Raw genomic sequence first — 13,942 nt, 5'->3', positions numbered from 1 at the left:
CGGGTAAGTCGGGCATTATCCAATGCATTGCGCGTGTTTGAAGAGCGTTGCTAACTGTGCGCTTCAAATACAGAGGCTGGCGGCCACAGGCGCTGCAGTGGCCATGGGTGTAGCCATCAGCCCAATTCAAACCGCATACGCAGAAGCACCTCCGCACAGCTCGGTATGTGATATAGTAGCTTGCACGAGGTGATGGGAGGAGCTAGGAACTGTTGTAGATCCGGTTCTTGACGCTGACGTTGTTTCTTTAGTCTCCCTCGAAGAAACCGATGTACGATGTGGACGAGGAAGAGAGCACCAACAGCAGCATCGTCCGCAAGATAGAGAAGCCTGCTGCACAGCCAGCAACGAGCCAGCCGGATTCTGCCTCGCCGCAAGCCCCTACTCTCATCAAGACCCGTTCCCCAACCCCAACTGACCAGTTGGCCGAGCAAATCCGACACGCCCGTCTATTCCTTTACCGCCACTCGCTGGTAGCGGAAAACAGCTTCAACGACACTGTTGCCCGCGTCCTCCGTGCCGAGTCTCAGTTCACAAGTACAATTGCGTCCCTGGCACCACCACGCGAGTCTGGTGAACGGCTGTTACCAGGTGGTATTTATGTCCTGGTATCCGCAATGGCTGGTTCGATTGTCTCGCGCAATCGAGGCATACTGCTCCGAACCGCCTCTCCGATTGCAGTGGGGACAGTTGCTGCCTGGAGTTTGCTCCCAATCACTATGAGAAACGTCTCTGACCTGGTATGGGAGTACGAGAAGAAAGTTCCCGCATTGGCTGAAAACCATCTCTATCTTCAGTATGTTGCAGAGCACTCGGTACAGCAGGCTATCAGGGTCAGTGGCGATGCACGAGTTTGGATGGAAAGCAAGATAGGCCAGGGTCGAGAAACGTTGGAGAAATGGATCAGCAAGGGACTATGAGAGCATGGCTTCAGTCGACCAACTACACAATAAACAAAAAGCAGAACCAGGAGAAGCGCTATAAATCAGCCTCATGCCAGAGCTACTCTCATTATATTCTCTTTCCAAGTGTCATTGTATACATGTACTTTACCAACAACGTTTAGAGGCACCAAAATTTATATTCCTGTGGATGCTAAAGCATCTAACTTGTTCAATTGGCTATCTTTTTAGACCCAGTCTGCCACCTTTAGAACCAAGAAAATCAAGCAGGCTTATCAGACAATTACTCATCCGGAGGCCTGCCTATATCCTCAGTAGGAGGTGCGGGCGTTGTGGTAGGCGACGGTGATGAAACAACAGCCCCGGCCTTTGGAGGTGGCGCAACCGGCGCTGTCCTAGAAGCAGGTATATAGTCCTCTTTCTGGCTCCGTTCTTCGCCTTCTTTAAAGTAGTCATCAAACGAAGGCGCCTCAACATGACGGTTCTTTCGGGCATGTTTAGTCGGTGCTGTTGGCTTTTTGGGCGCACCTCCAGACGAGACTATGTTAGCCGGGATTAAGAATTGGGGTTCAGACACTGGCATAACAGGGTTACTGATGTTGGTTCCTGTGTCATGCCCATCTTCTTTTGTTGCAAAGACAACCTCTCCCGGTCCTGGCACTTCTCCACTGAGGGCCGGAGGTAGCCTGTGAAGTGCGCCGTAACCCAGAACTGCACCCAGAGCCCCCTCACCTCCCCAGTTACGATTAGGAACGATCTCAACTTCTCGAACCACGTCGAACTCGTTATTGTATACCCATAGAGTCAGGCTCCTGTTCAAATGGTCCTCCACGAGCTCACCAAGCGCAGTCTCCCCACGAAGCGTCCCACTCGGTGTCCCTAATATATAATCTGAATGTGGTAGTAGGCCAGCCAGGTAAGCAGGGCTCTGGGGCGACGGTATTGATAGGACATGCCATATATTCTGTGTCAAGGAGAGCGGTGCCAGCTGAAGTGTTACGCCGAGAGACGGGTTTGATGCTGGTATAGGCACAACAGCTTGATGTGTCCGTTGACCCTAGGAGGAGTCAGCTACTTATAGCAATGCATAGGGGCAGACGGACAGTGTGGCGTACCTTAGCACTCCAGAGGTCCAACGATACGCTTGATCCAGCGCAATTGCGTACTTCTGTAGTAAATAGATTCGGGTCTGCTTCGTCCTGGTGTCTGTTAGCAACGATCTCCTGCCGCCCAGACAGCCAGCTCCACGTACTATAATGTGTCCATTTATTCCAACAATAAAGTCGAACCACGGCTCTAACGGTAGATCTGGGTTCTTGTTCCGTAGCACCTGGAAGCCATATGCGTTGTCTCTGCTATGCGACTGCGTGGAGGACGTATCTGCATCGAGGCTGCTGATAAGGCGGTTCAGGGCTCCGAACATGGTGCTCGCGGTCGACAGCTGTATATCTTCTCGTATCTTCTTTTGTTCCGGTCTCCTGGCCTTTTTCCTTTTCTCTTCTTCTTGTCTCCTCGTCTTATTGTCTTCTTGTTGTCTTTTGCTTCGTCAACTAGCTAACTGCAACTTCAACTTGGCCCAATCGAGATGCAAACAAAACAAACACAGCTTGCAGTATTTTGGCGAGTTAACTTAAGCTGGCTATAAATAACTATAACGTCACTCTCGACATCAAAACCAAAAAAATTAAAAATGGAGAGGCGAAGAGGAGAATAACTTGCGGGCCTCGAGATAGACGATGCACTGCGGAGGAGTGTTTTAATCATGGCCAGGGAGGACGCGCAGTCCGTACACTATCACTACCGCACGAAGGCAGAGGTTCCATGGGATATCCAAAAGTACGCTGATAAGGCTACCGAACTAAAAGGCTTGATGACTGACCGGCAGCTCTAGCTACTGGGCCCAAAGATACAAGATCTTCTCCAAGTACGATGAAGGCGTCTGGCTGACGGACGATGCGTGGTTTGGGGTGACCCCCGAGCCTGTGGCAAAGTGAGTCCTATTGTCTATTTTCCCAGTGAAGAGCTATCATTCTGACTGGGTGTAAAGCAAGATAGCACTGCATATGGCGCAGGCAGCCCCGGAGACGAAGTGTATCCTGATAGACGCATTTGCTGGGGCAGGCGGAAATACCATAGCGTTTGCAATGTCCAACCGGTGGAAGCGTGTCTACGCGATTGAGAAAGACCTGGAGACGTTGAAGTGTGCTAAGCACAATGCTGAACTGTACGGAGTGGCAGACAAGATCACATGGTTTGTTGGGGACTGCTTCGAGCTTCTTCAGAACCAGCTGAAGGATCTTGCCCCTTACAGTGTCATATTTGGTAGTCCGCCGTGGGGTGGTGAGTTGATGCTACAGCTATAAGCAGTAAACCAACAGATTAACTAACTGGAACCAGGACCGGGATACAGGTCTGATTCAGTATTCAATCTATCAACCATGGAGCCATACTCCCTGGAATTCCTCCATGCTGAGTTCTCCAAATTTACTCGAGATGTGGTGCTTTTCCTTCCGCGCACCTCAGATCTGAGACAGCTGGCCGCCACTACTGCACCAGGCAAAAAGTCACTCGTCATGCATTACTGCTCAGAGGGCGCCAGCAAGGCATTATGTATATACAACGGAGACTTCAAGCCTATTGATGAATAAAGGACGACTTTACTCAGTAACACAACATCTACACCAAACACATCCAACTGCTCGCCTCAATAGCCTGCCTCAACTAATTCTCAGTAACACTTCTATTGTACCAAATCTTCTATCATTCATCCAATAACTATATCTTCTACGCTATTTATCAACAACACAGCCCGCGCGCGTCAAGTAGGTGTCACGTGATAGCTCCAAAAATGGAAATCTAAAGCTTCTTTTTCGACTTGATAACTATCTCGCGCGCAACAAGCAAAGCAAAGCAAACCAACGAAGAAGAAGGAGAATAAACCTGCCAACGACGTGCGGTTGTTCTTCTGTTCGTCACCTGGAAGACATTCTCGCTTGATACGGGGGCGCATGCCCCTGTCATGACCAGCCGAATTGCTCACATCGCCCCGAACGAACCCAAGTTGAACGCTGCCTGAGCTACCAACGGTCTTCCCTACCTCGCCATGTCTGCTTCTCCCTCCGAATCTCCTGCCCCCGAGCCATCAGGCATGGACAGTCAGCATTCTGGCATTATGGGGGACCTTGCGGAAGATGACTTTGAGCCTGCGGAGGAAGACGACGAGTTCGACAAGGTGGTGCAGCGCATGAACGAACCGAATGCCAACATGGACTTTTTGACCCGAGACCTTGAAATAGGAGAGAAGGCAGACGACGCGATAGACTACGAGGATTTCGACGACGACGAACTTCCAGACGAAGAAGTTGTTGCTCCGAGCGCAAGGCTGCCTACTGCTATACCCCAGGACGACGATCTGGGAGACCTCTTTGGCGGAGACGAAGGCTTTCAAGGAGGTCAGGAAGGCGAAGGAGACGAGCTGGATGACCTGTTTGGAGATGTACCCTCATCCCCAGCGCAAAAACAGCCCGGTATGGGCCTCTCACTCCCAATTACGGACCATTCCATGGAGGCCGCATTTGGAGAGAGTGGCCTATCGCAACGGTCCCTTGAAGTGCATGATGATATATTCGCTGAGGATATAGAGAATGAGAAGGAAGCGCCGCCCTCGCCTACTCTTGATATGGACCCTGCTACGCTCCGAGATTATCAGCTGCAGCAAGCCCTGTTTGCGATGTCCGCATATGGACCAGATAACCCCCCTGCACCACCAGAAAACAACGAAGAACTGCTTGCTTCCCTATGGCCCAAGTTTGATAAAGATGCCCTACCCCGTTTCATGGAGCTCATACCACCTAAAAAGGCACGCTTCATCGGCAAAGCGCCTATTAAACCTCCTAAGCGGATCAACCCTACAAAGATCAACATCGAACTCGCTCCCGATCAAGAACGTGCATTTCTGTTTACTGGACAGACCCAAAAGAAACCGGTTGAGTCGGATCAGTTCATAACTGTTATGACTCCGCCGTCTATGTCTGCCGAGTCAAGTGATGTGGAAGGCGGTGATGATTCTGACGAGGAACTTCCTGGAGGTATCACCATGGAAGACTTGCAGTTCATATGCGCCGACTGGGACGTAAAGAGTCCTACCCCAGAGAATGATACCGTTGCTACACCTGAGGTGCCTCAAAATGATGAAGATGACTGGCTATTCGAAGTAGCTCAGCCAACGAAGAAGCGCAAACTAGGAAGAGATCCTGCAGATTATCTGTCATACTCGCATATTGATCTCCCTAATCTTGATGACCCAGCCGAAGCTACAGCGCTGCTTGCCAGAAAGATCCGGATAGATATGAATGATCCGCATCTGTTGTTGGATGATTATTCTAATAATGAACCCATCACGAAAATCAAATCCAGCAAGCTTCAGAGTACGAATGAAATATCCAGCGGTTTGACCAAGCGTCTCATGCAACGGTACAATATCTCAAATGATGCTGCATACGACATGTTGAAGGAAAATCATCAGAACAAGGTGCGAAGCACTCTTGGCAACATAGCCTTGGAGCACAGCTTGCCTGCAATCCGACTCCAGTGGCCATATTACAAGACAAAACTTGCGAGACCCGAGGCTCGATCATTCCATCGTCCATCACTAACCTTCCATCCAAACCTCCCACTCACCTTCAAAGTCCCAGCATATCTCAAGCGGAAGCATCAAAAAGGAAAGGATGCGAAGACCTTGTTCGACACCACGAAATCTCTGTCCTTGGCTGATAACTCCAATGCTTTGTTGATAGAGCATTCAGAAGAGTATCCAACCATGTTATCCAACTTCGGTATGGGAAGCCGCTTGATCAATTACTACCGCAAGAAGAATGCGGAGGACCCGTCCCGGCCAAAGACAGAGATCGGTGAGACAGCAGTTTTGCTTCCTCAAGACAAAAGTCCGTTTTCCAGCTTTGGTCATGTCGACCCGGGAGAGACCACACCAACTATTACTACGGGTCTTTATCGTGCTCCCGTTTTCCGCCAGGAGGTCAAAAGCACTGACTTCCTCATTGTACGGAACAGCACTGGCGTCGAAGGCTCCAGCTACTTCATACGAAATATCGATCATTTGTATGTGGCAGGCCAACAATTCCCATCTATCGATGTACCAGGACCTCATTCCAGAAAAGTCACAACTGCTGCAAAGAATCGCCTAAAAATGATTTGCTATCGTCGAATTAAGCGGAATGGAAATAATAGGGTCAGTGTGGCCGAGGTCACCGAACATTTCCCCGATTCAACAGACATGCAAAACAGGCAAAAGATGAAAGAATTTCTCCAGTTCAACAAAGATCATAAAGAGTGGGAAATGAAGAGCGGGGAATCGGTGCCCAGTGAGGATGTCATGCGCGGATATGTAAAGCCTGAAGACGTCTGCCTTCTTGAGGCCATGCAAGTTGGTCAGCAGCAGCTTCATGACGCTGGTTATGACCGTGAATCAGATAACGGTGATGACTACGAGGGCAAGGAAGGAGAAAGTTTGGAACAGCAGCTCGCTCCTTGGAAAACCACCAGGAGCTTCCTTCTAGCCTCTCAAGGAAAAGCCATGTTACAACTTCACGGAGAGGGAGATCCCACTGGCCGTGGAGAAGGCTTCAGTTTCATCAAGACATCCATGAAGGGAGGCTTCAGAGCTGTTGGCGAGAGTGTGGAGGACAAAATCGATGCTCAACGACAAAAGGAGCTTGGAGGGCACAGTTATAATGTTGCCAGGCAACAAAAGTCCTACGAAGAAGCTATCCGTCGAATTTGGGAAAGCCAAAAGTCTAGCTTATCCTCAACCGTCCACCACTCGGACGAAGAGAGTGATGTGGACATGGGAGAAGCTGATGAACTGTTCGGAAAGCCAACACCGAGATCTGATCGCCCTACCCCATCCTTTAGCCGTCGGGATGATGAGACAACCAGTCAGTTCAGTCGATTCAGCACCTCAAGCCAGTCGGGTAAGGTTATGGTAATCTCCCGTCAGATACGCAACAACAAAGGCCAAATTGAGACTGTCAAGGAAGTTATACGAGATGCCAGAGTAATCAAACAGTATCAGAAGCAGCGCCATGAAGCAGATCTTGCAAATATGACGTATGTTCTCTTTACTCTTGCTTTTGTACGAATTATCACTAACCATGGTTCTTCTGTAGGCTTGTTGATATTCAACCTACTGGTAACCCCGAAGTTGACGCTCGAAACATGAAGCAGTATGTTTACACCGCTCTATCTTCAACTTGTATATCTCAATGTATATCTAACAAGCTTTTCTCGTATAGCATCGAAGATGAGCTTCGCCGTCTTCAACGCAACAAGGAGCGACGCCACGCTCGAGAAAAGCAAAAAAGCGTCATGGCAGAGAGCAATCGGGAAATGTCGCCAAATACAGCCGCTGGTTCCCCCGCGGCTAGTGGTTCAGGCGGCCCCAAGACTGGAGGCACACAGAGGAAGTGTGCTAATTGTGGCCAGGTCGGCCATATCAAGACCAACAAAAAGTGTGTTGCTCGTTCTTCATGAAATACTCAGCCATCTGCACTTACGCACCCGCACACCCGATTCACTGTCCACCAATACCACAGACACCATTCTCTTATCATCACCAACATTCAATATTCCTTTTCTTCCCATATTCATCTTCATCCAACAGAAGAAGCACTGGGACATTTTCCTCTCACTTGTCCACAACCGGCCACTCAATCAGCACAATTTGCTAACCAAATTCTTCAGATTATGTCCGCTTCTCAATGGGTCAATGAGGCCGGAGGACGCTTCCAATTTGCCAGCATTTGCTCTAGGTGTATCCCCTGTGTAGGGTTTTCAGTCCTCTGGCTCCTACCATATTCTCTAAACCCGAATTTTCGCGACAACTACGTGGTTACGGCGCATAGGTTTGCTTGATTACGGAATACAAGAAGGCTAAGTGATATGTTAAATGCAACGCATGTTGGGTTAAGGAGTTTGATTTTTGCATTCAGCTTTTAGGCATACATCTTATAATACAGTCTTCGGGTCAATCGCGCCAGAATTAATAATGGTTAAAATGCCCCTGGAGGTCATGCACTTCTCGTCGTTGTATTTTAGATGGGGATTTCAATTTAATACTCTGGTCCGCTAGAGTTCGTTATTGTTTCTTCTTCCCTGTACTGTTCATACCTAAGCTAGTAGAGAGCAAGTCAAATAGAGTGAGCAAATAGGAGGAATAAGGCTGATTCGTTATTAGCGATTGGACTGATTCTAATAATGATACAGTGACCGTCTAGGGTGTTAAGCACAACCACAACCAAACACAAATACCTCAAGAGTCCTTCAACGAACGTTACCCAACAAGGCAGTGAAGTTTCAACCCTCCGTTTATATCAGGAAGACCAATGTATGGGATATATTGTTGGCATACCATTGGCCAAAACCAGCATTGTGGGCCACTGTTCCCTTCTCACAGGTCAAAAACGCTAAGGACATCTCTTGGACGTTGATATGAGTACCCCAAAAACGCCTCCCGTTTTCGAATATTCAATGCAATCTTCCCCATACTTTCATCGCGCAGAATCTTATCACGGGCTTTGCGCCTGCCCTTTTTCTTCGCAGCTTTCTTAACATTAGATGTGTTCTCTACGGCATTGAGGCTCTGTTGATTCTGCTTTGTGTTGGGTGCTGCATTATCATTGCCAACTTCGGCATTGTCTGGAAGGATCTCTTCCGTTGTGCCATCATTTCTGTCCGCAACTGTAAGATTGAAGTACTTGGTATCTTCCCAGTTCCGCACCTTGGGTATGAATGGAGGTCGCGAGTACTGTATAGCCTCCCACTCGATATTCTTAAAAAAAGCGTGGTCTTTGATGTCAGTAGCATCATCTGGGTACACGTAATGGCCCTGATAATTCTTGTTCGCCCTGTCAGAGGACTTATAATCATTCAATAAATACTTCTGAGAAGACAGCCGTCTATCTTTTTCTTGAAGTATTTGTTCGATTAGATTAATGGCAGCATCGGAAACCAATCGGTCGGAGGGGCGTTCTTCGGGAAATGACAAATATTCCTCGTGGTGCTAAATCTTGCCTGTTAGTCCACAGCCCACCAGGTTTATACATGGAACTGCATTGATGGAACCGTACCGTAATCCTATGCTTGGTATTTTCTCTGCAATCAGCTGCGAATGGCGTATAACCAAATAGACACTACAAACCATCGCTTAGCATCGAACATGACAGAAAGGGAAACTGGTTAATATGAAAGCCCAAGGGTAGGATATACCTCAAACAGAATTATGCCAACGCTCCACCAGTCGCATCTACCATCGTATGGTTCCCCATTTACAACTTCTGGAGCCATATACTGACTGGTGCCTACCATACTGACCGCCAACCTCCTTCGCTCTCGGCGATTTCGCCATCGAAGAATATCTTCGCCTGGACAAGGTTGCTTCCTATCCCCCTTATCCACCAGTTCAGCGTTTTTCCCGTCAGGGGAGTTTGTAATCTTATATGCTTTTTTGGTTTCTTTAGCGGGATTCTTCTTATCCTCACTGTCTCCTTCAATCTTGATGCCCAATTTCTTGAGCAATGACTGTCGATGATTATTGAAGTATGACTCGTTGTGAGACCAATGTCCATCAAACGCGAGCCCAAAGTCAGAGATCTTCAGGTGGCCAGACGCTGAGATCAGAAAATTGTCTGGTTTGACATCTCGGTGGATCCAGCGAAGTCGGTGGGCTTCCTCAATGCAAAGAATCATTTCAGCAACGTACCATTTGGAGATTTCCTCAGATAAAATATGCTTTCTCATGAGTAAAGAAAGAAAATCACCACCAACCATGTAGTCCATGATTAGGTAGAGGTTGTGTTTATCCTGGAAGCTCGAAATGAGTGGTACAATCCAGCGAGATTTATTAGAAGCGACTAAGAAGTCTCTTTCTGCTCGCAGGTGGCCTTCTTGACAATTTAGGAGCATTTCTGACTTGCGGATAACTTTCATCGCGAAAACATTCTTTTTAGTTCTTCCTGGGTCCTTTCGATGAAATGATCGTGGTACCTTCGGGGTTGGCGGTTCAGGTTCAATGCTGGTATTCTTTTCTTTAACTAAGCGAACAACACCAAAGCTGCCTCTTCCTAATACCTTGATTACTTCATATTCTGACACCAAGGGGCTCTTTTTACCATCTCTTCGGTTCGAATGTGTTTTGATAACGCGATCTCTTCGAAGGTGATTGGATTCCTGACGATACCAAGTGTACCGGGCTTCTTGTCGTTCATCCTCTGAAAGGGGCAACGAGTATATAGCTTGCTCTAGTTCACGTTGACGGCGCAGCCTGGGAGGCTCTTTGGAAAATAAAGAGTCAAAGTATGTTTCAAGGAAAATCTTTGCAGCGGCAGCTGCTTCCACGGTAGCAATGGACGGTTTAATAAGGGGCGGCTGGATGTCTCCAAATGAGGGTTGTGGAGATTCCGACGATACACTGTTTGGCGGAAGAGCACGTTTTTCTTTGCTAGCCAAACTTGCCGATGTCCTTTTTGGTTGAGAGACAGGGCTGCCTTCCGAGGTAGGGTTGGTAGATTGGCTTTTGTGAGAAGTCCCACTGCCACTGAGATGGGAAGCAGAGGAGTCCGAGTCATCCTGAGCGTTATCGCCCAGCTTCTGAAGTGGGGATGGAGCGGACGGCCGTGTACCAGTCGAAAAGCTACCTATAGCTGGCCGCAGCCGCAGATTTGCACGACGAACTACAGTTGGGGGACCGAATGACATTGAGAATTTATCTGAAATTCTCTTCGTTAAACCTATCCCGGAATGAAGACGCTGCTGGCTAGAGACTAGAGCTTTGGCGGTCCTAGGGGTCGTCTGTTCCGTGGGGGCGTCGTTAACACCGGGCTCCTTTTTACCAGGGTATCGACTTTGATAGGCCGTTCGCTCCCTCTTCTGTTGCAGAGTACTCAAGTCTGAGGACTTATTGTTGCCTTGGTTATTTCGCTCAAGACTGGAAGGCGTTTTTCCGTTCGTAAGAATTTGGCTCGTACCCTCGTCTTCTCTACTTGGCTGGCAAATCTTTTTTGGTATATCCTGGGAGGTTATGCTACCTAAGTATTGGATCAATCAGTATGAGATACTTCTCGAGTGTTCTAAATGTAACTAACCTGCACTCTTGTTCGTCTTAAATAATGAAAGAAGTCTTGATCCTTTTTGCTTAAGAAAGCCACGGACTGACTTTGTACCTTTGGTACTGCCAACTCCTTCGGTCTGTGAAGAGAACTCTGGCGACGGTGGATCGTTAACATCAATTGGAACCACTGCCTTGGAAGGGTTTCCGAGTGAAGAGATACCCTCGGGGCTATTCATGATATCGTCATGGGGCTGGCAGGTATATAAATATACCTAGAGAGAATAAATGGAGCTAGGAAGTCCGATGGCTAGCAGAAGCCATTTGGTGCTTCCGGTGAAATAGGTGAGGGAAAGAGTGAAAAGAAGGGTATAATATACGCAGCAAAGATTACTATGTAATGATGTGATATCGTCGCATAAGTAACTGCGGAATAAACGATAGTAGCATCTCCCATTCGTAACTTGCATGGAGACAGAGCGAGAGTACTTCGACTGCTCTGCAGTACAAGTTTGATCAGAAGGGAATAGACGCTGCAGCTCTGTGGTATTGTGGATGAAGAAAGCTCAAGCTGCTTGGGCGGAAAGGGCGAAAAGGAGGCAGAACTCGAGAGAAACCCCGACTGTGGCCACAGACCACTAAATACCGCGACATCATCGCTGGCAACAGAGCTAATCATTCGCTGATAGCTCAGAACAAGATCCTGCAGTTGTCCGGTACTCTTCTCGAGGTAACGGGGTCGATGACTTTGGGCAGTTAAGAGTCGATGATGTTGACTTATGCTTAAAAAAAAAACCTTATTTGACGGGGACACGGGCCACACCGTGACCTTGCTGGGACGGGATGGGATAGACAGGGATGGCTTGAGCGTGTCAACCATTGACGTATGGGCAAAACAGGGTGAATTATACATACGATATGAGTGTTATTCTATGGGAAAGAGGTCTTAATCGATAATACACATGCAGATATAAAACGCCAGTCATTTTGGGGGTCGTCCGACAACAACTCGAACAAATTAGCACGAGGCAAAAGCCAACAAAGGGAATAAGAAACACAATGTGAATATAAACCAACAGAAGCCTTGAAAATATTTTTATTGGTTGTCTTTTTCTTGTTTAACATCAGTTGAGAAACGCAATGGGTATGGAACAGGCCTCGTAGGCTCCATTAACTGGGGTTAAAGTGGATGGGTATTTATTTGATGCTCAGGAGCTTAACGTCGAAGATGAGTTTGGAATTAGCGGGAATTCCAGGAAGAGATTTCTTTCCATAGGCAAGATGAGCTGGGATAGTGAGTCTTCGCTCACCGCCCACAGCCATGCCGGGAATACCAATGTCCCAACCCTTGATTACCTCACCCGTTCCAACCTTGCAGGTGAAAGGCTTTCCGGATTTATTAGCTAGATCGTGAGTTAGCAACTGCATAACATAGATAGAACAGAGGATAGAGCTGGTACTTACAGTCGAAAACTTTGCCATTCTCTAGCTTTCCGATGTATCTCATGCCAATTCGATCACCCTTCTTAACCTGCTTGCCTGTTCCAAGCTTCTTGTCGTCAACAGTAACCCCTTGTACTTGCTTCACTCCAAGAGTGCCAGTCTGGGTTGTCTTGGATGGAGTAGGGCCTTGTTCCAGGTCCTTCGCGAACTGGACTTTCTTGTCAGACTTGGTGTTGGCCTTAGCAGCCTCTGCCTCAGCAGCTTCGCCATTGTTCTTCTTTAGTTTCTTCATTTGTTTCTTGCTCGACTTAGTCTCGCCATTGGTCGCAGGCTCGTCCTTCAAGGTCTTGGAGATCATGTCGTCCAAGTTTGGCTCCTCATCTGAATCATCTGCGGGGCGCTTCTTGCCCTTCTTCTCCTTCTTGGATTGCTTAGCCTGAGTCTGAGCCTTGACCTCCTCCTCCTCATCGGTGTCGATCTCCATAACTCTTGGATTGGCCATGTCATCTAGCTCGTCACTCTCATCATCATCACCCACGAGGGCAGCTAGCTCATCTTCATCAGGTGAGAGGTCGTAGTCATCCTCATCATCCTCATCATTGTCCTCGTCTTCACTGTCATACATGTTTTCGAGGGGAGTCACATAGTTTCCAGTGACGTAGACAGTGTGAGTGCCGGTGACCTTGAAGAAGACACGCTCACCTTCACCTACAACAAAGTCCAAAGTCTGCTGGCAGTTCTGTATGGATTGTCAGCATTTCCTTATCCAAAACGGTTTTGCGAATAGAGTGAACATACACGCTCTGGGTCAAGTGTGCAGACGACAACTTCGTCGAGTTCCAAATCCTCGTCGCTGTCACTATCATCTTCATCTTCCATGGCCTTTCCCTTGCCCTTAACTAGTTTAGAAATGGCAGCAGCGAGGTCAGTCTCCCCCTCCTCGTCGTCATCATCGTCTTCCTCCATGCCGTCATCCATATCCTTCAAGGCAGCTTCAAGCATGGCCTTCTTCTTTCTGGCCGGGTCACTCGGACCGCCATTGGTCTCATCGTCAGACTCATCATCCTCCTCATCTTCGTCATCCTCTTCGTCGTCATCGTCGTCGTCATAATCAAGACCAGGAGGAGGACGGATGATCTTCAGCGTAGCTCGGGGGGCCTTGCTGGCCTGGGCCTCATCCTCGTACTCCGGCACCGCGTCGGGATCAATTGCGGCCATGGTCACACGGAACTATATCATATTTTAGTCAATTGAATTGCCTCTTCATGAGCAGGATACTTATCAGGGAATTCATCTACATACCATGGCGGCGGCATCGGGGACAGCAGGCACAAGGGCGCCTGGAGGCACCTTGGCCGCATAGAGAGCAACTGGCTGAGTTCCTGACATGGTTATCTTTGGTAAACGAGAGAATTCAGCGCAGTGCAAAACTGGAAAAAATGAATAGACAACGGCTCAGCTCTCTCTCTTAAGGATG

General features: G+C 48.2%; 6 protein-coding genes across 6 annotated transcripts; 3 read left to right on the top strand and 3 right to left on the bottom strand.

The window, feature by feature from the left end:
* Positions 1-103: 103 nt before the first annotated feature.
* Positions 104-920, top strand: TRV_06294 (uncharacterized protein; the record flags this gene model as incomplete). The annotated part of the gene is made up of 2 exons (XM_003019619.1): positions 104-163; positions 252-920. 2 exons carry the CDS (start codon positions 104-106, stop codon positions 918-920), a joined length of 729 nt encoding a protein of 242 aa, XP_003019665.1.
* A 265-nt stretch (positions 921-1,185) lies between these two features.
* Positions 1,186-2,325, bottom strand: TRV_06293 (uncharacterized protein; the record flags this gene model as incomplete). Its single annotated transcript, XM_003019618.1, has 2 exons — positions 1,186-1,959; positions 2,155-2,325. 2 exons carry the CDS (start codon positions 2,323-2,325, stop codon positions 1,186-1,188), a joined length of 945 nt encoding a protein of 314 aa, XP_003019664.1.
* A 339-nt stretch (positions 2,326-2,664) lies between these two features.
* TRV_06292 (uncharacterized protein) lies at positions 2,665-3,550 on the top strand (the record flags this gene model as incomplete). The annotated part of the gene is made up of 4 exons (XM_003019617.1): positions 2,665-2,738; positions 2,794-2,892; positions 2,950-3,242; positions 3,324-3,550. 4 exons carry the CDS (start codon positions 2,665-2,667, stop codon positions 3,548-3,550), a joined length of 693 nt encoding a protein of 230 aa, XP_003019663.1.
* A 455-nt stretch (positions 3,551-4,005) lies between these two features.
* TRV_06291 (uncharacterized protein) lies at positions 4,006-7,746 on the top strand (the record flags this gene model as incomplete). Its single annotated transcript, XM_003019616.1, has 3 exons — positions 4,006-7,028; positions 7,088-7,429; positions 7,461-7,746. 3 exons carry the CDS (start codon positions 4,006-4,008, stop codon positions 7,744-7,746), a joined length of 3,651 nt encoding a protein of 1,216 aa, XP_003019662.1.
* A 621-nt stretch (positions 7,747-8,367) lies between these two features.
* Positions 8,368-11,261, bottom strand: TRV_06290 (protein kinase, putative; the record flags this gene model as incomplete). Its single annotated transcript, XM_003019615.1, has 4 exons — positions 8,368-8,979; positions 9,047-9,109; positions 9,186-11,002; positions 11,060-11,261. The coding sequence occupies 4 exons, from the start codon at positions 11,259-11,261 to the stop codon at positions 8,368-8,370; spliced, it is 2,694 nt and encodes an 897-aa protein (XP_003019661.1).
* Positions 11,262-12,219: 958 nt separating this feature from the next.
* TRV_06289 (uncharacterized protein) lies at positions 12,220-13,854 on the bottom strand (the record flags this gene model as incomplete). The annotated part of the gene is made up of 4 exons (XM_003019614.1): positions 12,220-12,425; positions 12,487-13,204; positions 13,264-13,695; positions 13,768-13,854. 4 exons carry the CDS (start codon positions 13,852-13,854, stop codon positions 12,220-12,222), a joined length of 1,443 nt encoding a protein of 480 aa, XP_003019660.1.
* Between the last annotated feature and the right edge of the window lie 88 nt (positions 13,855-13,942).

This window comes from Trichophyton verrucosum (assembly GCF_000151505.1).
Source record: "Trichophyton verrucosum HKI 0517 chromosome Unknown contig00692_1.f1.exp, whole genome shotgun sequence".
Classification (NCBI taxonomy): domain Eukaryota; kingdom Fungi; phylum Ascomycota; class Eurotiomycetes; order Onygenales; family Arthrodermataceae; genus Trichophyton; species Trichophyton verrucosum.
This window is presented reverse-complemented; position numbering and strand designations above follow the sequence as displayed.